Below are 26,355 nucleotides of genomic sequence, written 5' to 3' on the forward strand. Positions count from 1 at the left end.
CAAGACCTGCAGACCCAAGTTCTATCAGTAACATATAGGATATGCCACTATAATGCAAACCAGATGTTAGGCTACAGGAATGGCGAAACGGGGGTGTCGGAATGGAGGTATTACGTCCTGTTAGGAAGAAATGTGGTCCGAGTTAAACAACATGAGGAAATGTAAGCTTAGGAGTTGTTGGGTCTCATCAAGACGTTGGAGCTGACGTGAGAGATGCTTGCATTTTTGTTTTTGACCAATATAGAGCTGCAACGATTAATCAATTAGCCAATTAATCAACAACAATTTTGGTAATTGATTAATCATTTCATTAAAAAAAATAAAAATATTAAGTGACTCAAGCGATTTTCACTCCTGTGACTATGTCATGCATAGTCCTCTGACTCTGCTGTACTGTAGCATTTTTGTATCCTTGTTAAACATATTGCTCCAGTTGTCATATTTTCCCATATACTGTATGTCTATGTACGTATTTCCTCCTCTTGAACAAGGCAGTGACTCCACAAAGAAAGCGACCACAAAAAATTGCAGAGCGTAACCAGGAACGGCAAATCTAAAGACTCAAAATTGCAAGTAGGTGCTATGCGTCGTGCCCGATGAACAGAATCTACTGTTAATGCGAAATCTTGCGGAAATGAACATAACGTTAAAGTACTGCTGTCATCGGGAGGAGAAAGAACGGTGGTGTGAAGAAACATTTAATCATCGGACTCCTCATTCATGATGATCTTTCCGTACAAACGCAAACCCGCCCCTCCCAGAAGCGGGTCCCATCTTTTATTTGTCAGCTACTGTGAGTGAGAGACGCCAGTTGGACATTCAAACTTAAAATAACTCTATGCTTTGTCTTTAATTATGGCTATAATTATACATTTTATATGTTGTTTTAATAATATTTTTAAAAACCATAGACCAATATCAAAGTTGCCGCCACATCCTTTGACTTTTGAGCATGCGGCCCTTGGTGGAAAAAGTATGAGCACCACTGTGCTATTATATAATTGGGCTGATTGTTGGATTAAGTATTTTATATATTTTTTTTTTTATCACAGAACAGACAGTTAAAGAGATTTACTGTTGTGTTAATGGTAGCCAGGCAAGGTTAAACACTGTTTTACTGCTGATCATTAGAAGACTGAGCCCATAAATAATGGGTGTATGGGACAGAGAGAAACTGAAGACAAATATAACAGAGGCAGTGATATATCAAAATCTCTGTAAATTCGCATCAGATTAAGTCATGTGAGCGTTTATGGGGACCCCCTCTATCACCATGGGACATGATCTGACTATCTGACTATGATCTGCTGGAATGCATAACTTTACTTGATATTATAGATGTCCCTTGAAGTATCAATAAAATATGGTATCATAGCACATGGAAATATTTTCTTGTGTTTAATCGGGGTCATCATGGGTAGGTTTAGGGTGCACCATCTCAATACAGTGAGCATACTGATCTTCTTATCGTCATGCTAATGGTGGGCGACTTTATCTTTGTAACCTAAAACGGAAGGGGTTATTTACAAGGCTGTAATTCACATTTCATAAAAGTGCCAAGGATGTCTGCTGTTCAGGGCAGCTGTGAAGAACTGATTTGGGGTGAACTTCTGTTTGAAAGACTGACATCAGGTCATCAGGTTTTAAATCAAGCGCCATCTGCAAATCAAGCCGCCTTAAAAAGTTCTTGGATTAAATGAATTGCATCAGTAACCAAAGACTGATCATTGCTGCACTTGTTTCTTCTGAAAACTACTGAAACCACAATGCCAAGAATGTCCACAAGATTCTTTTATCTATAAGGTCAAGAAATATTATTCCCTGACACTTTGACCCCTATGGATTCCACTACTCAGCGCTTGAATAAAGCCCTTTGAAAAGCAAGATTTTTACATTAATGGACAGCCATCTGACAAGTTGCTTCAAAGCTTCCCTACCCCAATCACCTGGTGTCCCATGGAGTGTTCGCCCCAACATCAGCACCATCTCTTCTTTGATTTCTTCCATCATTAGAAGCCGACACGCAGGGAAGGTAGATAGGCAACTAGTCAGCCAGGAAGGCACGGTCCGCCAAACGCACGAGAAAGCTTTCAAGTGTCAAGCTGCTGACCTTCTGCAAGAGTATGAGCTGCCCCTTAATGTACATCCTGAATATCGGGATCCCAACCGAGTGCTGTGTACACTTGACACAGCATGGTTACTGCCTTGTTGACATTACATCGGATTGGAAAAATGAAGTGGAGTGAAAGCTCAATAAGGAAGATCTTCCTTTTGTCTTAATTCTCTTGGGAATTCCTGCCTTCACTTCCCTGACAGACTCCAAAATCACTTCTTTTCCCACGTAGTCATTCAGACGTCCATCATAAACTTCCACTCAATGTTCTTTGTCATTTGATCCTTTGGTTAAGGAACTTCAGAAATGATTAAGGAATTTCATACTACCTGTGATGGCATTCCCATCGCCAGTGTAACAGTTTCCCCTACTGTTTCATGAGGTCTGACTTTTTATTAAAAAAAAACTAAACAGTTTTGTGATGCAAATATAATACTCTTTATATGACATCAATGAAGTGACAGTTATGATGTAGGCGACACAAGGCCAACACTACCTTCACGATCGCCATAATGGGCGCCCCTCTTATTGCATATTGTGTATGACCATCCATGCACTACATTACTTAACATTGTTTTCATATATAAAAAAAATCCCAATATGTGGTGGCTTTTACTGAGCAGTGTTGCCACAATCCATTACATGTAGCGGACACCCTGCCCCATCTATCCACAAAGTATAATGGTTAACTACTTTTCGCATGTTTCTGCCAATAAACAGCAATGAATACTTAACCTTGAATGCAAATGTAATTTACATCATTCAGGACTGATAATGAAATACCTTAGCTGTTATCAAAACCTGAGTGAAAAGACTGGTGCTCGCATCCCCTAACATCCGTCATTTCTCTAAATTTGACTTGAGTGGAAAGTGATGGCCACCAAGATCTCCCCTGCACTGTTCATGGTATTTGCTGCTCATTCAGCTCACATATGCTGATGACGGCTTTCTAGCTTCACGGTCCAAGCGCCTTGCACCTGCAGGTCCGCCCATGCAAGCTGTTGTCCCTGTGTGGCAGGTGCATTCATTCCCAAACAAGTGTTAATAATCCAGCAATCTAGGTAACATGTTCATCATTTGCACAGTTGCACTGGTTAAATGGACATCTAACTTTTAAAAAAACATATTTAATGAGTGCACAAGATTTTGGGGTGTCGGAATATACTCAAAGCTGTTTTATTCAGAACAACCCTACCCCCCATTGTTCCTCTCTATGTTGTTTGCTTGCCTTAGGAATCAATGCATATACAATATGCCCCCTCCAAATCCACAGGGTTCTTCTCAAAGATCCAGATGTTCATTCCCTCAATGACATCTGCACCGTTGGATTATTTCACTTGCTTGAATATCATCAATGTTGCACAATGATGGCGCTTTCTGTTTTTGTTTTATCCCCCATGACATACCGGTACTTATTTTCACTTCTTGCTTACTTATTACAATCTAGTACTACAATTTCAGTGTCAAACTATGTTCTTTCTAATAGGAGAATAGCACTGGTTGTTTTTTTGTTCATGTTTCTCAGTCCATCATCGCTCCTTTAAAGTGAAATGTGATAAGAGCATTCTAGTGCTGTATTCTTTGCTTCCTCTGACCCAGCAACCCGAAAATGAAAGTTGATCAAGTAGGAGTATAGAAAAGAAATGGGCTGAAATAAGTTGTAATCTTACAGTGCACAATACAGTATCCCGCCATTCAGCACGTTCACATACAGAGTTAATGATATAGTTTATTCTCTCAGCGTATTTTCTCTTCCCCCACAGTTACAGTACATGCATTACATTCAATTTGATGATTGGTCAAATAATGTCCGCCTCCAAAAAGGTCTATGGCGATTTTCACCCTGGGGAATTCTCCAAGTAGCTAAGTGGTACAGAGCCAGCGCTGCACATTGCAGAGGTGGGTATGTACAGGTACTTTTCATAAGATCAGTGAACACATGTCAATGATGTCTATGTTTTTTTGAAAGTAGGACATGCACAACACAATATATTGTATTGGAAAAGCTCAAACTGGTGAACGGCCACTACAGTGCATATAAACGTACTGACTGCTAGTTTAATGCCAATAACTTCACCCAGACACATCATTCTACTAGCTGGGACCCCAACATACTGCACACAAAAAAAAATGGTACGGTTTGAAATGAAAGGGTGTTTATGATAAAGTCAGGAGGGTTTCTTATTTGCTGGCTGAGTGGCTCAAACATCGCGCTTGTGAGTCTTGGCAGCATGACTGAGAATTTCCCTCACGTCTCTTGGGCCATTTTTTGGTGTCAAGCATACACACAAGCACACAGACGTGGAGCAAAACACACCCACGTACTTAAAACGGCTAAATACAAAATATTCAGTATTCATAAAGCCAACAGACTAAATCAACATTTCCAAGAGGTTAGTCATTCGTGTTCACTTCAAGCTGGAGCAGATCTTTCAGTGTTCTCGTGAAATAACACCAGCAGTCAAGCACTCGACTGAGGTCATGTAGCAGTTGACAGTTGGCCGCATAATTTATGTAAAGTTGAAAATCTCCGGTGTCGGACACAGTTCAGGCATAGGCCATAACAGCGTATACTGACTGAACAGCAAAAGGTAATAGCCCGTAATAATGTCATGTACTAAACATCTAATCTCCTCTCAGCTGCTTTCAGACTGCTCTTGCCACAACGACACAGATCATTCTCTGCTTCAGTGGCTCTTAGGAAGACTGGCGGAAGTGGGTGGGGGGAAATTCATCATTGTGCAGATTTGTTCGCATCAGTGACTGAGTTAAGCCCTTGCAACACCAAACCGGGATGTTGTTTGTATTCTATGTTGAATATTATAAAAACACAAATGGTACCCCGGTTTTTGTTATTCAACCTTTTCAAAGGGTTGAATCAATGTAAATCCTGACATCTACATGTCACTAGTTGATGCTGGGAACACCAGGTTAGATTGCACAGTTTAAAGTGTGTGAAGCAATTAAAGTGACTTCCAGTAATGCCTACCAGACTGCCACCTCCAAATGTTTATTATCTTTCATAGTAGCAACACCATAGTTCACAGTCTCATCTCATCATATTTTAATCTTGCGAGATATCATGACATGAGATCTCATGACGCCCCTATTAATGAATGTTAATTAGAAATAGGGACAAATTGGAGGGTGACCTCTTTCCAGGAACATATTGTGATCAACTTTAAAGGGTTCCGTAGTACTATTTACAGTTGCGAGTTGCCGCTCGCAACTTCATTTTCAACATCCTGTTTACACCAATGTACAGCGGTTGGAGTTCTTTTGTTAATCCTCCTGCAGTGATGGCAAGCTCCGAATTAATTTGTTTAACTTGGTTTTTCACAGTACCAGAAAGATGGGTGCAATGTTTTGCAGCATACCGGAAGTATACCTACCTGAGGCGTGACAGAGGTTAAGCACACATTATTCTCTGATGCACTTAAATGCACTTAAATATAGTATTTTAGGAAACCCAAAAGTCACTTTTACTGAGGGTATTGTCATTGTTAGCCTGGTTAACCTCACTTAACTACATATAGAAGTTCTCACCATGACATTTTAGGGTGTTTATGATAGTAAACACATGGCTTTACCTTGCCTCTTTCACCAAACACTTGTGAGGTTAATTTGAAAATGTATGAGGAGTGCGGTTCTTTTTAGGGAATCAGGGGCCTTGTGTGTGCGCTTTATAACTACAACTACAAATATATATTATACAAATATAATTTCTATAATTACTGACCATCTAATTACCAAGAAGCTTGGCTGTATTGTTGTCTTATCAAATCCACATGCTTTCAGCAATGCACCAAATCGGCTCTGGGGTCCCTAAGTCTTCACTGATGTGAAGAGTCCACCCGCTGATTCCTAATAAATAAAACATTTACATAATGTAAGAAACTTGAACAATATTCTCCCATATGTGATATTTTCTGAAAACGTAGAAGGTTCAGGCCCAGTATTTGTCTTGTCTGTGTATGTGTGTGCGAATGTGAAAGAGGTGCCCCCCCAGCGTGTCAGCCGAGCCACCATGCCATCTGGAGAGGAAATCGAGTGTGAAGTACAGTATAGTTTGGGACCAAGCTCCGTGTCAGCGGCTCAGCAGTTAGTTCATTAGATCCAAATTTCTAAGGATTAGGAGGGAATCTCTAAGGCAGGGAAGGCTGACGGGGGAGGTAGGATGTACGGACCCATGTGGGGAAAGGAGACAGTGAGACACACGCCAGGGAGGAAAAGTGGACCATAGGGCAGAGGAGACCTAGAGAGAGGCACCATCTCAACCCTGGGGACCCTGCGGAGGAGGTGCAAGTCGAAGAGGGTTTAGGGGAATGGTAGTGGGCCACAAAGATGGCGAAAAAAAGATGAGGACAGAGGACAGGTGTAGCCGTCAGTTCCGCTCCAGGGTTTTCCGCACCCCCCATCCACTCCACCCCACTGATCATACAGATATGATGATATGTGTAACAGTATTAGAGCACTCAGCCTTATCTTCCCTCCCATCTCCTCCTCCTGCTCCTGCTCTCCCCTACGGGTGCATGCTGACAGTTAGCAAGCTCTCCGTGGCTTTGACCCCGTTGGTCCGTCTCTCATCCTCGCTTCCTAAGCAGCCGGGCCAAGATAGAGGGCAGACAACTTTTTTGGGGTGAGAAGGGTCAAAGTGGCAGGTAATTAATGCTGGCACGTCGCAGTTTTAAGGTGAAGGTGACAGATCAGGAAAATAATATATTACACATTTCTAATGTATTATAAAGAGCATCACGGTGGCGAGTGATTAGCATGTTGGCCACACAGTGAGGCGATTGTGGAGACCTGGGTTAGAATCTCGGCTTGGCCGGAAACGCTGGTTTCCTCCCCGATTCCAAAACATGCATGTTAGGTTAATTGGCAACTCTAAATTGTCCATAGGTATGAATGTGAGTGTGAATATTTGTTTGTCTATATCAGTCTATACCAGTCAATGGTGCACCCCGTCTCTTATCCAAAGTCACCTGGAATAGTTTACTATAGCTTGCTGGCAACAGGCATGATGGGATACCTCAACAACAGATTTTTTTTTTAAAAAACTGCAACAGTGTTCCATTTACATACCTGACTTGTATATTAACCAAGCTACAACAATGTTATTATTGTCGCAGCTAACACAACGTGTCGCTAATCGCTAGTCTCAGCGTTATTCGCAGACAGAAGAGTTGATACCAAGCTCTCAATTTTGCTACAAAAGACTCACCAAGATGCTAGTTTGTCGTCACCATTTTTAGCTGAAGACTGGAGCACACATCTTGTGCTGAAAGACACAGCCATCCCAATGAGAGTGGACATTGTAAGTGTTGTCGCTGCTGTTGTTGACAGAATTAGCATACGTATGGGGATAAATGCGTCTCGAAAAAGTTTCGGTAATGTTTTACATCATCAAAATATGGCAAGATACTGCAACTATTACATGTTATCATCAGTGTACGTGTTAATGCGCATGATCACAGCATATACATCAAACGATGCAATGTTGTTAGAGGTTTTTTTAGATGGATTCATAGTCGAAATAGGTATCCCCATGACAATATTGTAAGCTAGCTCAAATTAACTCGTTTTCTGGTGTTATAATGCACAGAAAGGTGAAAGAAATAGATGTCCATGTTTCACATAAGGATTGTGAATGATGGGCAAATTCCCAAAAAAGTGCAGCTCCCCTTAAAATATAAGTGGTTTGATGGCGCTGTCTGCAGGGAGAAAAAAGGGCTGTAGCTATTAAACCAGCAAAGGCAGCTGTCTAAGTCACTCAATACTTTACAGGAGGATGATACTTTGACAAGATGTGACGTTCTGTACACAACTGCAATTTTTTTTTGTATAATACTGTATACTATAGTTTGTTAATATATAAAGCTGCATTAAAATATGCTAAATAACTGCACATGGAATATTAATATACTATGTTTAAAGTAAAATAATTAATTACATTAATAAGAAATTAATTTGTTAATTTTCTACCGCTTATCCTCACGAGGGTCACAGGCGTGCTGGAGCCTATCCCAGCTGTCTTTGGGCGAGGGGCGGGGTACACCCTGGACTGGTCGCCAGCCAATCACAGGGCACATATAGACAAACAACCATTCACACTCACATTCATACCTATGGACAATTTGGAGTGACCAGTTAACCTAGCATGTTTTTGGAATGTGGGAGGAAACCGGAGTACCCGGAGAGCATGCAAAACTCCACACAGAGATGCCTGTGGGTGGAATCAAACTCGGGTCTCCTAGATGTGTGGCCTGCACGCTAACCACTTGCAGTCGCCGTGTCCATTACTTGCAGCTTTTTATCAATCGTGGGCAGTCCTGATATACATCCGCAGCAAATAGCGAGGATCTACTAAAACATATGAATAATAGATGCAGTAGTGGTGTGCTTAATGTTTACCAAAACAGCAACTACAAGGCCTTTTTTCGGTATTGATGCACTCGTGCATGTCTACACAGGACACTTAACACTTATTATTTTGCTTACACAATAACAGCGTTGTTTTAAAAACACCCACCTTGTTTTCAAATGTTTCTATGAGTGTAGTTTAATGATTTGAAAAATTAAATGGGGAGAAATGAATGCACATTACTATATTGTAATATAATAAATTAAATGAAATAAATTGAATGGAATGGAATATAATAGTGTTTCAAAATATCCCATATGAGCAAATCTGATCCAATTGTCTGAGACAAAAATGAAAATGGCAATTAGTCAAGGAGAACGGCATTAATACATATGGTACAACATTAAATAATAAAAAAAATAACTAGCATCACTTAAATTGACATTGAGCAAAACAGTATGCAAAAATAAAAAAGTGTATTGTGATTAAAAGTCTAATCTCAATATGCAGTATAATATATTTAATTTTCTGTATTAAATTTTAATTGATGTGTGCATAAAGTTTGTATGGAAATTATTACAATCATTCTTATTATGGTTATAAATATAACAATGATCATAATAATAATTATTATTATTATTTGTGGTTGTTTGCGACTGCACTACATCACACTGAGAGATGTTATCATATTATGCCAGCCAAGTCAAAATGTTAGAAACACATCTTCCCAAGATGTACTCCACAGCTGGGAAATGTACACCACAATAACTAGACTGTGTGAAATGTATGTGCAGAAAGCTCTTGGAATACTCATTGCACAGGTGAAAAGAGTGGATTTTTCAGGACACTCCTCCAGGATGGAATGGTGAGAAAGTGACAGCTGAAGAAGTGAGAAGACTGTGAATTCCTCCTGGAGCCTGAATGGCCGCATTCCTGTCGACCACGCTGTAAAGACAGCGAGAGCTGTGACATCCACCGACGCCATCGCGGGGTCACAGCTCTGACCTGTCAGTCACACGGGCCGTCATCGTATTGTCTTTGTCTTACTACAGGAACGGCCTGCAGCCATATCAATCATCTTTATTATCATGACTTAAAAACCCTTTGTTAGTTAACTTTTTTTTTTTTAAACCCTTTATGCTGCTCTCCAATCACAATTTCATGGACAGTTCAGGAGGGCCAATAGGGAGGTCGCGTGGGTGGGGAGAGAATGCTTTTAACCTGCTGCATCTGCTGCTTTCCCGCTGCTCGCCCAGTGGGATGTGGTCACCTTGTTTTAAAGGCCCCTGATAGGGGGTTGGGGGGGGCACCGCTGCCATTATGGGAGAATAATAGGGAGAAATGCACTTGTTTTAAACATCTTACTTAGGTAGTTCGCCTTTAAGGGAGTAAGTGGTAGCACCTGTCTGCCCCAGCGGTAAGGATCACAACTAGAACAGTACTTGGTGTTTGGCAGACTTACAGATAATTGCAATAAACTTCCTCGCTTATAGTGGTTAATTGGTTCAGGACCTGACCGTGATAAATGAATAAAAAAAAAATGTTGGATTCAATGTTAATAAATGTACGGAATATTTTTATAGTTAGTTCATAGAAAACCTGTTGGACATTTTGAGTCCTGTAGACATGAAATAACACCCATATACTATACATATATAATGCATACATAATGCCACACCAATCTAAAACTTTTCAATGCGCCACCCTGGTGAGACATTTTTTGAGGCACATTTTGCAGGGTGTAAAACTTATATCACTCTCACATAGACAGGAAGTCCCACACATGGCAGAGACAGTTGTCGTGGGTGCAGCAGCAGGGATAGAGTCGATCGGTGGAGGGGATTTGTGTTTTAAAGCAAGTATCAGCCGATATCTGACGATACCGATCGGTGGCCGATTCCTCGGAGCACCCCTAGTTTGGCCCATTCCCTTTCCCTTCAAAAGCTAAATGTTGTGAAAGTCGAGTCCAGGGCCAAGCACGATTGCATAATTAACGCAGTTGTTCCTCTTGCCATGTTATAACTGTCAAACATCACCTTGCTTCAAAGAAAAACTGAACTGCATTTCGTCCACAAAGTCAGAAAAGTATCAGCAATTAAGTGTTGTATTATGAAGCAATGGCCAACAGGTTAAAGCCTAACCTTTTTGCTGAGGGCAACACCGTCCTCACAGTCCAAGACGGCACAGTCGACATCCAGGGTGGCCAGCTTCCTCAGTTTCCGCTCATCATTGCCGGGGCAGTAGAGCACGGCTCTGCGGGGTACATAAGGCAGCGAGGAACCTGTGGTGTCATGGTGGTGACGCCATCCTTTGGTATATAACTGGGCTGCAGGCAGGAGCCAACCACTGTCCCTGTTAACAGCAATATATATACAGTACATAAACACAATGAGACACAAATACACGGTAAGTCACAACTTTGTCACATGAATTACTTATGAGCTAAATGGAGGGTTAAGGGCACAGAATAATTAAAGGTTGTTGTTGCATTCATCTTCATAATATATACAGTTTTAATGCTAAACATGGAAGACTATATAGAGTGAAAGTCTCAATTTTTTTTTTTTGTGGGTTCCATTCGCCCTTCAGCTGCTCATTGAAGTGGAGGGAGATACGATGACCTGGGCTTTAGTTTTCTTTGTCGAGAACAAACTCACCCAAACACTGGGCTCACTCATATGCTAATGAGGCCACACTGCTCAGTGTCTGGGCAGGGCAACAAATAAATGAATGAAGTTAAGGGGGAGGATGATAGTTGTCGGGACTGTAGAAAAGTCATGGAGCTGAGCATAGACCACCGCCAAGGTCAAACAACCCTAATATGGAGGCTGAGAACTACCTGAGATCTGTTCACGTAAATTTGAATGACTTTAGAGAATTATACAGGATACAATGTCTCACAATGTTAACAAACATGAAAACAAAGTCCTGTACCCACACTACAGTTTAACACAGGGGTCTCAAACATGCGGCCCGCGGGCCAAATGTGTCCCGCAGGATGCTAGTTTAGGCCCCCTAGTTTGCAAGTTAGCATGTGTCTCAAGACCTTGCAGTTGCGCAATACGTTGTAAATAAAAAAAGTATAAATGTGACTATAGTCGTGTTTTGTCATGTCTACAGGGCTCTAATAATGCTTTGTTCATTTTAATCTGAAAAAAATAATTTGTCTACCCACCAACTATATGTGGTTTCTTAAGTTTTTATTATTTGCCGTTTTATTGTTATTATTATATTTATTTATTACTGATTGATTGATTTTCTTTATTCTTGACTTGTTTATTTATTTTTCATCTTATTTTGTGCAGAAAAATAAAAATAAAAATAAAAAAAAGTTTGTATATTTTCTGTTTTTCTTTTTTTTTTTTTTGGAAAACCTGATGCGGCCCAGCCTCGCCCAGACCTTAGCTCCAGTGGCCCCCAGGTAAATTGAGTTTGAGACCCCTGATTTAACAGGATGTAAAGTTCCATAAAGTTTTGACAAAATTGGTATTTGTGTAAAACAGCTAAGTTGTTAAAAATTGTTAAAAAGAAAAGAAAATGATTGGGAAAAAAATCCAATTAATTGTTAGATTGCCATGCCCTAACACAATTTTAGTTTTTGATGCTCATCAAAATCAAGAAAACAAGCATTTCATCACTTCACTGAGGTCAGCAATGCATGCAGATGTCAGGTCTCAATGTTCCGTGCGACCACAGAGGAATATTCTCCCCATTAACATTTTTGTGGCATGTCGTAAAAATACCATGTCTGGCAATGTTAGTCCCAGTGCCACATTCTTCCAAAAAGTTGTTGAAAACTGTTTAGTAGTTTTGCGTAACACTTAATTATTCAGAGAGAACCAATGTTTATGGAAATCTTATTTGTTGTGGAATTCTGTAACACACCTTAATACCTTGCAATGCCCTGTTTCCCCACTGAAAACAAACCTAATTCCAAACAAATCAGATTATCAGGTTGTGCGGGCTTGACAAAAGCAAATATTGGGTCTATAAACATGTATTCCAATGTTAACACCCCCTTCCACTAAATCCCCCAACAGTTTATACAAATATGTTTACTTAGTGAAGGAGTGCCCATTTGCACTATTAATTGAAATGCAAATCAGTACCAAAAGGGGACTGTAGAAAACCCAATGATATTACCTACCAATGATATTCATACGTTTTTGATGCATATATAAACAAATAAAAGGTTCATTTTCAAATAATTTGGAGTCAAGTTATACAACGCTGGGTCAAGCAAGACTACGAGCAGAAACTGCTTTTATGACCTGGAAGTATGTTTTGGTTAAGAGTTACTACTTTGTTGTGCGATTGTCAATAGCGGTGGGGTTCTTTCATCGGCTAACAATTGTTAATCGAGATAATCTGACTATTGAAGACACTAACGAAGTTGAGGTTGAAGACAATTTGAACTAAACAACTTTGTCGTTGTTGGCTGTTCATTTACATGACAACAACAATGAGCCTAAAAAACAGAAACCTTTTTAAGTTAAATTGTGTTCACTCGGTTTTGAAATTGACAAATGTTTGGGGTCTTGGTGAAATCCTTCATACTATGTAGTAATCCTCAATTGGTTAGATGTGGAAAAAGTGTCTCAATATTGACATACCTTAGAAATATTTGTTGAGTGCGAGTATACTATGAGTATACTAGTATGTGAACATTTAATATTCATTTTAATTAATTACATTTAATTAATGTCCTAATACCATCAGATTGCTCAGATGTGATGAGTACATGCTTGCATTTTGTCCATAGTTTTCTTTACAGGTGCAAAAATATCACAATTACAGTCAATTGATATGCCTCCGCCCATGTTTGGTTACAGCAAAATATTTCTTGTGCAACTTCCAGATGCCAAAGGTAAATATAATAATGACATTTTGAAACAATGCAGTAACAGTCTAAAATTTGATCATTGTGGATCAATAAACTATAAACCGTTTCATCCCTCCTGCTGATATTGCAGTGATATCGCCAACTCCTGTGTTTTCAGTCGTCTTTCAAAGGATCATTTTGGAAATGCTGTCAGTAAATAAAAGTCATTTTCACTGGGGTTTTTAAAATATATTTTTCAAGTGCATACAAGCCATTGAAGAAGAGCATAAATGTTCTTTACAAAGTAGCTTAATGGCACGTATAAGAATGAGTTTACTGCAATTTTCTTTTTTCAGTCACTGCCAAAACATAAAAAAAAATAAAAATAGGATTATTTAAGCTGTTGTTGCACAGTGCATCACAAACTACTGACACATGCAAATTCTAGTTTTGACAGTCTTGTCATCCGTAACTAAAACTTCCAAAATTCTTCACCATTTTGCATTTAGACAAGTCAATACACATCCGTGTATGTCAAATCGTGTGTCTTTTGCCATCTTTGAACTGCTGTAATCCAAATCACCCTTCACCTCAATAACCGCACGTGATTCTCCAATCAAATAATCAGCACCAAGCATAAAACTTGATCACCACTCTAGCTTCACAAATAGCTAAATGTTTATCACAGTGATGCATTTAATTACAGTCAGAAACTTCATCATCACTTGGTGGCAGAAGCAATTAAGAAGGATTTTACTGTTGGTCATGGTGGATAGTGTTAGCATCCTTTTGTGAGATGGATAAAAGAGCAACAAAAGGAGGATGATGAGGAGAGGGCTTTTCTTCTTGGGTTTTCTGGAATTATTCTCTTTTCTAAAAAAAAAAAAAACAAGATAAAATCACTTCAACAGCCACTTAATCCTGTCAACAACGCTTCTACACATGCCCTCTAGTCACTCAATTGGCTCTAATCTGCTCACGAGTCATGTAGCAGCAGTTCCACCCAATTAGGTTGGCTTCTTGTATACGTGCATTATACAACCATTGCTGTTAGTGAATAGTGTTCACACAAAATGTGTCAAAAGGTTGGATGGGCAGTCGGAGCAGACTCTTATAATGCAGAGTGGAGTGAAAAAAAAAAAAGTGTATCTGTTGTGTCAGTTTATGGAACAAACAAGAATGAGGCCCAATTTCATATATGGAAGAACAGACAGGAGAGCATGCTGCAAATGGGGTAGGGGTATTGTGGATGTAATAGTGGAGATTCGGGGTGAAATTAAGCCTCAATTAATGGGAGTACCTCAATTACAAAAAATTAGAGGAATTTTCTCCGCCTTGAGGAATCATGTGCTTACACCAACACAGCAATTGTCACCCAAACAGAGGAAAAAGCGGATGTTTGGTTGGTTGAAGGAGCAGGAAGATGGAAGAAATTAGGGAAAATGACATTGATGGCAAGTAAAATTAACGAATGAATGAGATGAACATTAATGTAACTGACAAACATAACGTTAGACGTGTCCTTAAAAGGGAACTGCACTTTTTTGAGATTTTTTTCCCATCAAACAAGCCTTATATGAAACAAGTTAATATGAGCTAGCTAACAACAGACGTCGGGAGAAATGCCTATTTTGATGCTATAGACCTCACAAAAAACAGTGTTCCATTTACATAACTGACTTTTATAGTAGCTAACTCAATGCCTCACTAAGCGATTGTCTCAATCGTATTTTTTGAAAAATGCTTCTAGACTGGGAAAATCTGAAAACGGCGGCTTGTTGTTTCCGTGTAGACAGCCCCATCACATGACTAGAAGTGTTCTTTGACACCAAGCAAACATAAATATCCGACTATTGTGATGTACATGTCTCATTCCAGTCGAGGGTCTCCTGATATTTTGTAGTCTTATTTTTCAAAATGACTCGGAGAAGTAATTCCACATTTTGTAAGTCTAGACGAGTATTGGAAACCGAAAGACGATTCTCCTTTCTTCTTCTGTAGTTTGGTGTGTCACATGGTTCTGTCTGCTAATCCGGCATAGTGTGGACGCAATTATTTTTCAACATGACAAAGGAAACCTTAGGAACTTAGGTCAGACCCAACAAAATAAATTTTGTTCCTATATGCACAATTTTTTGTTTGTTTCTTTCGGCTTTTTTCCTGATTTCGGAGTCGCCACAACGGATCTTTTGACAATGTGACAACTGTTGAACAATAAAAAAAATAGATATAGGTAATAAAGTCCTCTCAACTCGCACAAAGCTTCTGACTTCAAACCACAATCACAGATGCAGAGAAAGTCCTGCTTGAAAAGAACATGCGAAAATAATAATAGAAACAGAAAGTTAGTTTCAGCATATGCTTTGTCACTTATTAAAGTGAGTGTTTCATTTAGGTTTTCCTTTTACACTTTTATTACAGCCTTAGTAAAATATTACAAAAGTATTATATATTTGTACATATTAATATTAACAGCGGTTAACTTCTTTTGTTGCATAAAATGTTTAACTTCATACAGTCTGTATAGTTCCATGTTTTATGATGGCAACAGTTTGACCCAGGAACTGATTGTTTCTATAGGAAATCTAAACAAAGTAGAGGTCGACCAGCATCCTGGTAGCCACCATTACTAGTATATATAAAATGTTATCAGGATTATTTTAGTTACAATATGCTGCATTAATATGAGATCCTTATCATTTGTTACATATTAAAAACAGTCCAGGATATACCATATGGAATGACATTCTACATTCACCCTTCACTTTTCTGTTTTTTACATGAAAGGTTATGATAACAGAGGGCTGTGTGGGTATACAAGCAGCTGTAAAGTGGCGGGACACGGCCACAGTGGCTGCATTTACTGGTCTGAGATCAGAAGTGAGTGCGTGTTTGTGGGTTTATATGGCGCTGGCTCTCATTAGCAGCAGCAGCGGCAGACAGAGGCCAAATGGCAGTGAAAACTAGGCGAGGATATGGGGAAATGAAGGGAACGGTTGCCAAAGCTTGTGTTACAAGGGTGTATCTTTTGAAAACATTGTGTCCATCCATCTAGTTAAGAGACAATTAATATCCTATGGTGTGTTGAAGCTGTTCATGGTGGCTCTAACTCACTAAGATACTTTATCTTGTTCCTTTCCCCTTTTTATTGGTCACCCTTTGGTTGAGTTACGTCCTGTCCACGCAGGAACATTGCTGGGAATTTTTTCATTGGCAGGGTTAAAATAGTTTGGGTAAATAGTTGCATCCAGAGAGGATGAAAATGATGTAAACAGTCCATATGACACACTAAACTATAGAAGAAGAAAGGACACATGGAGAAAAGTCAATCGTCCCTTGGTTTCCAAGGCGCATCTATACTTACCGCGTAATTGAATTACTTCTACAAGTAAGTAGAAGAAGTAAGTAAGTATACTACAAGTACTATTTTGGAGGAAAGACCACGGAATATCAGGAGAATGTCGACATATTGAGATAAGTTGCCTTGTCGTCACACTTCACTTCTGGTTACGTGGCTGTGATGGTGTGGCGACGGACCGACTGGCTATACAAAAGCAAGCTAAAAATACAGTTTCAGGGCATCGAGAATGTCATTTCCATTCGTACGAGAGGCTGAAACGACAAATTACTTTGCCATTTTGAACTGAGAATGTTTCAGTGTGGATAGCCCATGAATTAGGCTGCAGCAGTTGTTTCATTACCACAATGTAATGATAAGCATTTCCTGTAACTCTGCAGGCCTCCAACTGGCAGCATAATGGCCTAATTCAGGTGGTAATATTCATTCTAACACATGAATGATGTCAGATAACAAGAGGCCCACTCCAAAAACAGAGCTACATTCAATATGTAGATTTCCACAATTATCCCCAGCGTGGAGGGACGCAGGCAGATGCTGTGTTGAAAATGCACAAAATTAAAGATTTGTGTTTCACCCCCAACAATAATGATCAAGTAATGCATATGCAAAGTACATTCAAATGTGGGAGACTAGATTCAATTTAAGGGTAGGAAAAGTCACTCTGTTCCATGCGTAATGCTGTCATTGTGCAGAAGACTGTAAAATAAAATAAAATATATGAATATGCTGCTCGCTTCTTGTCAACCTGTCTGACACTTTATATGGTAGAAAATAAATAAAAGCAGGGGGAAGAATTTGCACAGCCACCTCAGGTCTAGGAATTACACAATTGTGAGAAATGACTGGGAAAAAAAAGACAGAATTAAGGATAAGCAATGAGTTCACCTGAAACTGAGTGCATTACTTGACTATAACCAGCAGAGGCGTTGTTGATTCAGTCTAAACTAGTTTACTGTCTAAAGGGTGACAATATTACATCACATGTTTTGAAGTACATACCACACAGACCTCTGGCAATTACCTTCTGCGTAACACAAACAGGAGTTCGGAACATTAAAAAAATAAAAAAGAATAAATGGGTTGGGGCCGTTCGCATGACGTGAAAAAGAATACAAATTTTGTAGTTTTAAATATTAGTTTACATAATGTCGTTATCAAGACTGAACATTAACATAAATACTTTTTGTAACCGCATAAATAAAACATACTAACCTGCTGTAGCACTTTTTTCTAACATCATGCCACTTAAATTGCTTATCTTCTTGAGCACTTGCTTTTTGTAGTATGTTTTTTATGAAAAGACACAAGGACGGGCTGTCCTAAAATTGCTAAAACAGGTACTTGATCCGTTTATTGGATTGCCAGTGTGAAGTGTTGAAAGCTATTTTCAAGCAAATGCCATTTTTTTGGTCACGGCCTTCATTATTCAGATTGTTATGGTAACAAAATGTGTTCATTAACAATCATGTTGATGTTCTGCCTATATTGTATATAATTGTTTCATTTTCAGTAAATGGCAGCATTCTCTTGTTCATTAACAATCGCATACCCAATGTGTCAGCATCAATATAATTTTACATAATTTATTATATCTATTAATACCTAGTTATTTCAGGAAAAAAAATCAAGATGCAAAAAAGGAAGATTCTATTTTATTGATTAATGCGACTTGTTAATCATATTTCATTTACATATTCCTAATTTCCTTTAAAAATGCTGCTGAAAGTCACTCTCCATCTCCTCCGTGTCTTCTCCCCCCTTTCGGGTCTCATTAGTTTGGATTTTATGCCTTAATCTACACAATGAGGATGAAGTCATGGCGGTTATCTTCTGCAGCCAATGCCTGGCTACCTGTAATCCTTCTCAAAGTCCCCCCCAGCTTTCTCCAAAGCTCACAAATGGGCATAGAATGCTTTTTATGCAAGGGCCTTTCGCCAGTAATACCGGGAGAGAACAACTACCGCAGCCTTTTCCCCCCTCATCCCTTCTGTATAAAAATCCTCCTTAGAAGGACAGAGACATCTTTATGAAGGTGTCAGGATGGAAAGGAGAACGAGCAAGAGAAGTAATCTGGTTTATAGAACATTTGTCACTCCTATCTAAAAAAAATTCAATTTTATTTTTCCAATAAAATATAAAAAACACATAAAACATTAACTTTTACTTACACAGTCACTGACAATGTTTTGTTGACAGTTGAAATGAATTTATCATTAAAAGTCAATTGAGAGGGAGGCTTAGAAAAGGTTAAACAAGTCGTTCCATCTGAGGAGGGCATACGGGGGTTACTTTTAACTTAGCATTTTTATTGACTCTGGCAAAACAAAATGAGCGGGCCTCTGTAGGATTGTGCCCACTGCATTGGCCATTCAGGCCTTCTGAGGCCCATTGTCGTACTTTGAAGGGAAAGAAAGGAAACCCCACTGGTGGAAATGCAGTGGAACAGCCCCACAACAGGCCACAACTGTTCCCTTCTGCATGAAAGGCAGGGACATAAAAGACAAGATGGACTTCTGAGGTAGCGCCAAAGACAAAGGCAACAAAAGTGCTGATCACAAGGGGATGACATGACTTGTCTCAGCAGAAGGAGTCGAGAGAAAGGGCGGTGGAGACAATGGCACTCCTGGCCGATGACACGTCAAAGAATTGAAAAATCCACACAAGAAGTGTCTTCTCAATTCACTAAACCCACAAGAGCTGGAGTGTCGGCTGGAACCTCGTCAGGCTGAAACGGAAGAGAAAGGGGTCGACTAGCAGAACAGCCGACGGCTCCCCTTTAGCTTCTTTTCCAAAATATTTCCCCGGTTCTGTCAAATAACTTGGCATGGCAGAGGAGGCGCAATGGGGGGATGGCTTTATAGCCCGTCCATACACACCAAAACCTAATCAAAGTGTGGTGACTTCCGCTCCCACAGCTTCCTTAAAAAAAAAAAAAAATCTGTTAGCCGTCAGATCCGTTTGTTTGTGCCCCACACATAATCACACTGCAGCCAAACGCCATGGTAACTGTCAGACGAACAAAAACATGTCTCATTGAAAACGCCTACGTGTTTATAGAAGAACTGTTATTGGTTGCATTTGGACTTGTGCCCGCGATCGGAAGCAGTGTTTCTGACACTTTTTTCCAAATAAAAAACACACCTTTAACTGATAAAAATTCTCCTCAAAATACAAAGTTAATACCTAAAACCATTCGGTTTGCTTACTGTATGGAACATAACAGTCAACAATCCAAGTTTGACCTAAAAGTATCTGAGAAAAAATCTGGAGCTCAGAAACCAGAGCATTAACATTTCAATATTAACAACAGTTACCTGTATAACTAAGTCTCCACAGACTTGACAATTATCTGGAAAAATGTAAAGTAACGTCACAATATGTAACTAGTTGTTGGACTAGAGACACAGATCTAAAGAACTGCTATTAACACAAATCCGGCTAAAAATCTGCCATTATGTGCCAAGCTCAGATCGACCATATTTACTTTTCTTTATTTAGAGCTAAGTCAATTACCGAACAGTGCATCCACAGGTGAAGGACCCTCCTCCGCGATAGCCCGAGGCCTATCCCACAATTCTCCACACATACCCATGGGCCCTTTCACTGGCTGCTCCGCTGTCTGATTAATGGGTCGATGTGGTAATTGATTAGTGAAGAGGAGGTGGGAATAAGTACATAGGTCAAACGTCAACGCCCCCCCCCACCCCCCCACCCCACATACACACACAAACACACACAAGAGGGCAAGACGTAAAATGTAGCAGTGATAGCCTGCAGCCAGGCCGCTTCCCATCAAAGCCACGGCAGGGCTAACATAAAGGGTCCGCGGACCCTTTTTCTCTGCCAATCCCCGTGCTCCCTCCCCGACTCTCCTTTTCTCTTGGTAATGCTGTCTGTAAAGTGACAGGAACCATTCTGGGAGCTGCTTGTCCGCTCACCTTCATAAAACAAGCCATAAAGCCGCAAATAACAGGCTTATATGGCTTCATTATGCTGCCTTTGCAGGTTCACAGCCCCTGGGCCAGGGAGGTTGGGGGCAGGGGGGTGGTGGAGTGTTCACTCTGGTCGTGTAGAGGCGGGGTGGACTTGTTGGCAGGAAGGACGGCCTGGTTCTCGTGGAACGTTGGCTGTCACCATGTCCTTGTTTGCTCAGGGTAGATGACTACTTGACCCTCCCTTTTATACCGGTACTGCCTTTAAATCCCAAGCAGGACAAACAAAGCCGCACAGCTCATTTTGGGACTGGAAGTGATGCCACAAGTCAGGAAAGCTAATTGACAAGGCAGGAACATACTGCATATACCCCACAGAGGGGGCTACAATGTGGTCAACATCTCACATTGGGTTCAGGATAAATTGACTTGATCTTTCAAGGTCAGGCTCTGAATTGTGTCTAAAACTAGCAGAAAGGTGCATTTCTCACTTAATTATTTGGATAAAATTGACAAACTAAATATGATACATTTCTAAACAAACAGAGAGATCAGCATGGCAGGCAAGGGGTGCTCAGTAGCATCGGTATGATCAGGGTGCGATTAATCGAGACGCCCATCAACATAAGCTGTCTCGAAGGTGCTAAACCAAGAAGAAGAAGAGGAAGGGGGAACTACACACTGTCTCAGGGTCAAGATTACGGAGTATGGATAGAAAAAAAGGCAGAGGGGAGAAGCTGGAGTCCTTTCTCTGCCAGTAATACGACTGAGATGATTTGCAATGGTGGCGAAAGACAAATGGGACTGATGGGTCTTTTCATTTAAGCAAAAAGGGTCTCCTAAATTGATAAGATCCTTAGAAAGAAAGCAAAACATCCAATGTTTTCCTACATCATCAGAGTCGATTCAATGTCCAGTGTCTCCAAACCATTCAGTCTACCAGTCTACCATACTACCTACTCTGCTCTGCAGGGAGCAAGAGTGAGGCCTAAGTGCAGAAGAAGACTCACATTTAAACAAAGTGGCAAATCTTTAAAAAACACACTCATTTAAGAACTCTGTTTCAGACCGAAACTCATAAAATGTTTTTTTTGACAATTTTCATGTTTTTATTTGGTTGCTTGGTGTTGGTCATTTAATTGTTTTAATTGTGATGTTGTACTTTTACCAAATACCTACAAGACAGTATAGCGAAAAATATGACAAATCATCATTTTAATTTCAGGAGGATGATTGTGGAAGGTTGATTTGGGATTTTTAAACAGTGATTGTTTTGACAACTTTCTATATGAAACATCGCAAAAATGCTAATGCATTTTACTGAGTCGTAAATGTACCCTTATACCTTGTCCACAGAACAAGCTGGTGCCTCTGAACATAAAAGACTCATGGGACAGCTAATTTAGATTATTCAGACCAAGAAGACTTAAGACAAAAAAGGGTAAAGGGAAACCTGTTTGATCTACTCTCAGGTATAGTACCGATTAAAGACTGAATTTGAAAAGGCCAAGGTGTGGAATGAAACAAAGTTTGTTGTGGTGCAAAGAATGATCTGGAAAAATTTGTTTGGCTGGTCTCAGCTGTAGTGATGAACTATTGGATGCAGTTCTAACAGACAGAAGGTCGGATGATAGATCAGACTGTCAGGATATTTGGCCTGCGATGTGATATGCACTATGTCCTACCCGATCCAACCAAACAAACTAACGCACACAAAACACCCTCCACCCCACCTCCAACTCAAAAGTCAGACAGATGGGTGTTGCTCTAAAGATCCATTCGGGAACCAAAAAAAACAACAACTTTGCATCAGATTTGGAACTACAATATAACCAGAGGATATGAAGGGGCAAGGGCGGACATCTGTGTCTTTTTTTTTTTTGTTGGTCTTATTTCATCTCTTGCGGGCTATGATGGAGATTTTTGGATCATGGTCCGTTTAATTAAAAGGGCCACTATCACAAAAACAACTAGCACTACTGACACCCCCACTGGTTCTGTAGCTTCCTTGTAAGTTGCCTGTGCCCCCAAGTGGTCATACGGGGAAATGACAACTGAGTTGAAATGACAATCCAATTTACGTGAAGACTAAAAAGTGTAGTGTTTTTACTTATAAAAATAGCTATGACACAAATAACTTAAATATAAACTAAAGAAGCAAAACAAATTAATAAATATGACAAATGATCATTTAGGGCCATCTGAGTCTGCTCATACAAAAGAACTTTCCTATGGAATTCAAAGTCTAAATGACTCGAGAGATATTTTTTAATTAATTCTGAATGCATGTCAACCCCCTAAGATATGGTCAATTTGGGTATGTCACTGCCTCCTGGGAGGACTTTTTAAAAGGAATTTGAATTCATAAAGCTGATGTTCCCTATAGTGTTATAATGATAGACACTTCATTCTTTGGACCAACGGGGATGCCGCTTGCCCTCGACTTCTGCCCGGCCCCAAGCCTTTAATTAAGACCGGCTTAGGTCTGATTGATCCTGACACACCAGGAAGTTTCTTGAAAATCTGACTGCCAAAACCGTGAAAGTATTATATAGGCCACATTCCACCCCCTTACTCCCCAGCACCCCATATAAAAAAAAATCTAAGCTGAAAGCCTCTGTAGTGCACCAAGCTCTACATTATTGCAGTATGCTGTTGAAATTAACCCTTAGCTTTCCTTTGTCTACATGCATACATAGTATAATATCACACTTTGTACACATAGCATAGAAATAACATCACTGACATTTACCACCACCAACATCCAATCAACAAAATCTACTACATATTACACCTTCAGCAAAAGCTATACACAATCAGGAGGAGGTTTTGTCAGTTTTTTTCAAGCTTTGTGTGATGCTACAATTCCGCTGTGCAGAAAGCAAAAAAAGCACGATTACTTTCCGCTATTTTAAAGATGCACGTGCAAGGGGATGTTCCTGAAAACACTCGCTATATATACACACACTAGGGGAAACTGTTGGCATATGATCCCTGTGATAGCTGTTGTGCTTGTGGAAAAGTGACAGAGAACAAGGTCCTACACCTTGGCCTCCCACCCATACGATGTAGGTTTGGGTGGGAGTAGGCATTAACCTGGTGCCCCTTCCTTCCCTTTGCTGGGTGGACCATGGAAACACATTGTCACATTTTCAGCCTAGCGCTAAAAGTGATAGTGACTCCCATAAATGAAGACTGGGTAAAACAAAAGGAGAAAAAATACTAATAACTATCAGAAAATGACAGAACATGAGGGCTTAATGAATGAGAATGGATGACAAATGGTAAACAATGTGATGCACAATGATGTAAGATTTCAGATTTTTAAAGTGCTCATGACACCAAAAAAATGTTTGAAAAAAGAAATTTAAAAAATGAAGTATTCACATAATAAAACATTTGTCATAATGCCGTAATCCGCCAAAGTACAATTAAGTTGTGATTATCAAACGCCCCCAGCAAGGTTTCTGAACTGCCGCCATCTTGGCTGTGAGGTAACACCGAGACCACTTTCCAGGAACCTGACTCAACTAAACACAGCCATGGATGCACAGCAAAGTGAAGAGAGAGAAATATTCACAACAAGAACACAATAATAACATTCACTTACAGGCCTGTGACGATAATAGATCAATCAACTTATTGAACAAAACAAACCCAAATCAATAATTACGACATTCTAGATATACAGTAAAGTCTTGTTATATCGATATTCTCGGGAGTCGGAAAAAATACCGATATAAGCGGACTATCCATATATCCGATCCTGCACCGAACTGCATTAAAAGCGGGAAATAATGCACTCGAAATTGTTCTATAGTATAGAACAATGTCGAGCAGCTTAAATCAATCTTTGCTTAAGGATTTCAATACCAAAAAAGAACACGGCGAACGGCTGCTTCCAGTCAACTTTATTTTTCACACTTCCACCACCAGAGCACAGCACACACACGATTCCCACACTTCCTGGTTCACAGGTCATGCTCAACCCGCCCCACATAGCTGGCCAAACACATGCCTGCAACAGAAGAACCAACTGCGTTTGTGGTTTCTCTCGTGTGTATAGATTCTATACAGGCATGTGTTTGGCCAGCTATGTGGGGCGGGTTGAGTATGACCTGTGAACCAGGAAGTGCGGGAATCGGTGTGTGTGCGCTGCGCTCTGGTGGTGGAAGTGTGAAAAATAAAGTTGACTGGAAGCAGCCGTTCACCGTGTTCTTTTTTGGTATTGAAATCCTTAAGCAAAGATTGATTTAAGCTGCTTTTGTATTGATATAAGCAGACCAAATTGGCTGGCGGGAGATGAAAATGGCATCGTAGTAACCGGATTATCATAATAACCGGGTATCGTACTAACGGAACTAATTATATCATAAAAGACTAGAAATTTGCCGGGAAATGAAAATAGTATCGTAATAAGTAGTAATTCGTTAACCGATATCGATATAACGAGACTTTACTGTATTGATATGTTTGTACTGTATGCATGCGTGTTTGCTCTTCTCTCTGTGACACATGGGCTGGATGACAGGAGGGTTCACTCTGTATCTATCTGTGCCCATTGGTTCTATAGGTGGAATAAACGGAGAGAGTGAGCGCCCATCTTATTCACCTCTTTGTGGAGGGGGGCTACTAGATATGGTAGGTACTACTCTAGCTGCAGTTAGCCAGCTCCATGAGCTCACAGCATACGTATGTTAACATCAATGACAATACAAAAGCGATTTTAAAGGTGAATACCACAGGCACATAATGGGAATATTTCAGTTTTAAACAGAATGAACTTGGTGAGCGCATTAACACCAACAACCGGAAAAAAAGTACTGATAGAGGTGCTCAGGCAGCGGCGCCTAGGTTCTGACAATCAACGATTGCTGAGGCGTTTGGTCGGCAAATAGAAAACAAAACAGTGCAAAATGGTGCTCGCCCACAAAGTAGACACATTGCAAACACATACAACATCATGGAGAAAGACTGCGTCAAGTTTTAGCCCTTTCTTATGCAAACAATTGAGAAGTCCACTGTATGAATTACGAAATATTGATCTCTGAGGATCAGTTTTGTGGATTTTAAATTTGTTTATATTTTCCCAATCAATAGCTACTAAAGTTGACGATGATGGTGGTGTTTATTGTCAGTAATGTTCCCAAAAGCAATGCTGATGCAAAAAAAAATTTCACAGCTGGGCTTTAGATAGCAAAACAGCAGGCGTGCGGCACAGGAAATCATCAAGAATTATTCCATTTAGAGTCAATAGAAATAGATTTCCTGAGAATGGGTGTAGAAATGGGTGTAAAAAAAAGTGCTGTTGGAAATGTCTGCTGATTGACATGGGAACACATTTGACGCAAGATGTGATGCCAACTGTTTGGCCTGGAGGGCAGCAGTGACTATGATGTTTTGAGAAATTATCAAAATATTATCTAGAAATGTAAATAATAAGGCTGTCAAAGTTAATGTGTCAGTAGCAAGTTAATAGGAATTCCTTTTAATGCCACCATTTTTTCCACACACAATTAACATGTGCGCGTCCTGTTTGACCCTAAGCCCACTCAGTAGTCTGAGAAAATACAGCAGTGTGGCAGTTGATGTGGAGTCACAAGTGTGAACAAATATCGTGCAGAAATGGACAAAGAAAAGGATATTTTAATGTCAAGTTTAGCTTCAAAGCCCTGGTAGATAGCTCTCTCAACATGGCCAAAGATACAGTATTTGTTTCTACTGTCACTTTGAGTTGTCACAGAGTATTTAGAGTAGTCTCAA

The 26,355-nt window shown here is 40.0% G+C and overlaps 1 protein-coding gene across 1 annotated transcript in view; it reads right to left on the bottom strand.

The window, feature by feature from the left end:
- The window catches only part of clybl (citrate lyase beta like), a 55,921-nt gene that overhangs the window by 16,232 nt on the left and 13,334 nt on the right, over window positions 1–26,355 (bottom strand). The window contains exon 2 of the mRNA XM_058081793.2: window positions 10,619–10,829. Within this exon, the coding sequence (XP_057937776.2) occupies window positions 10,619–10,829 (211 nt within the window). The remainder of the gene's footprint in view (window positions 1–10,618; window positions 10,830–26,355) is intronic.

This window comes from Doryrhamphus excisus, linkage group LG12, assembly GCF_037039965.1.
Source record: "Doryrhamphus excisus strain RoL-2023G ecotype Guam linkage group LG12, RoL_Dexc_Guam_v1.1, whole genome shotgun sequence".
Lineage (NCBI taxonomy): Eukaryota > Metazoa > Chordata > Actinopteri > Syngnathiformes > Syngnathidae > Doryrhamphus > Doryrhamphus excisus.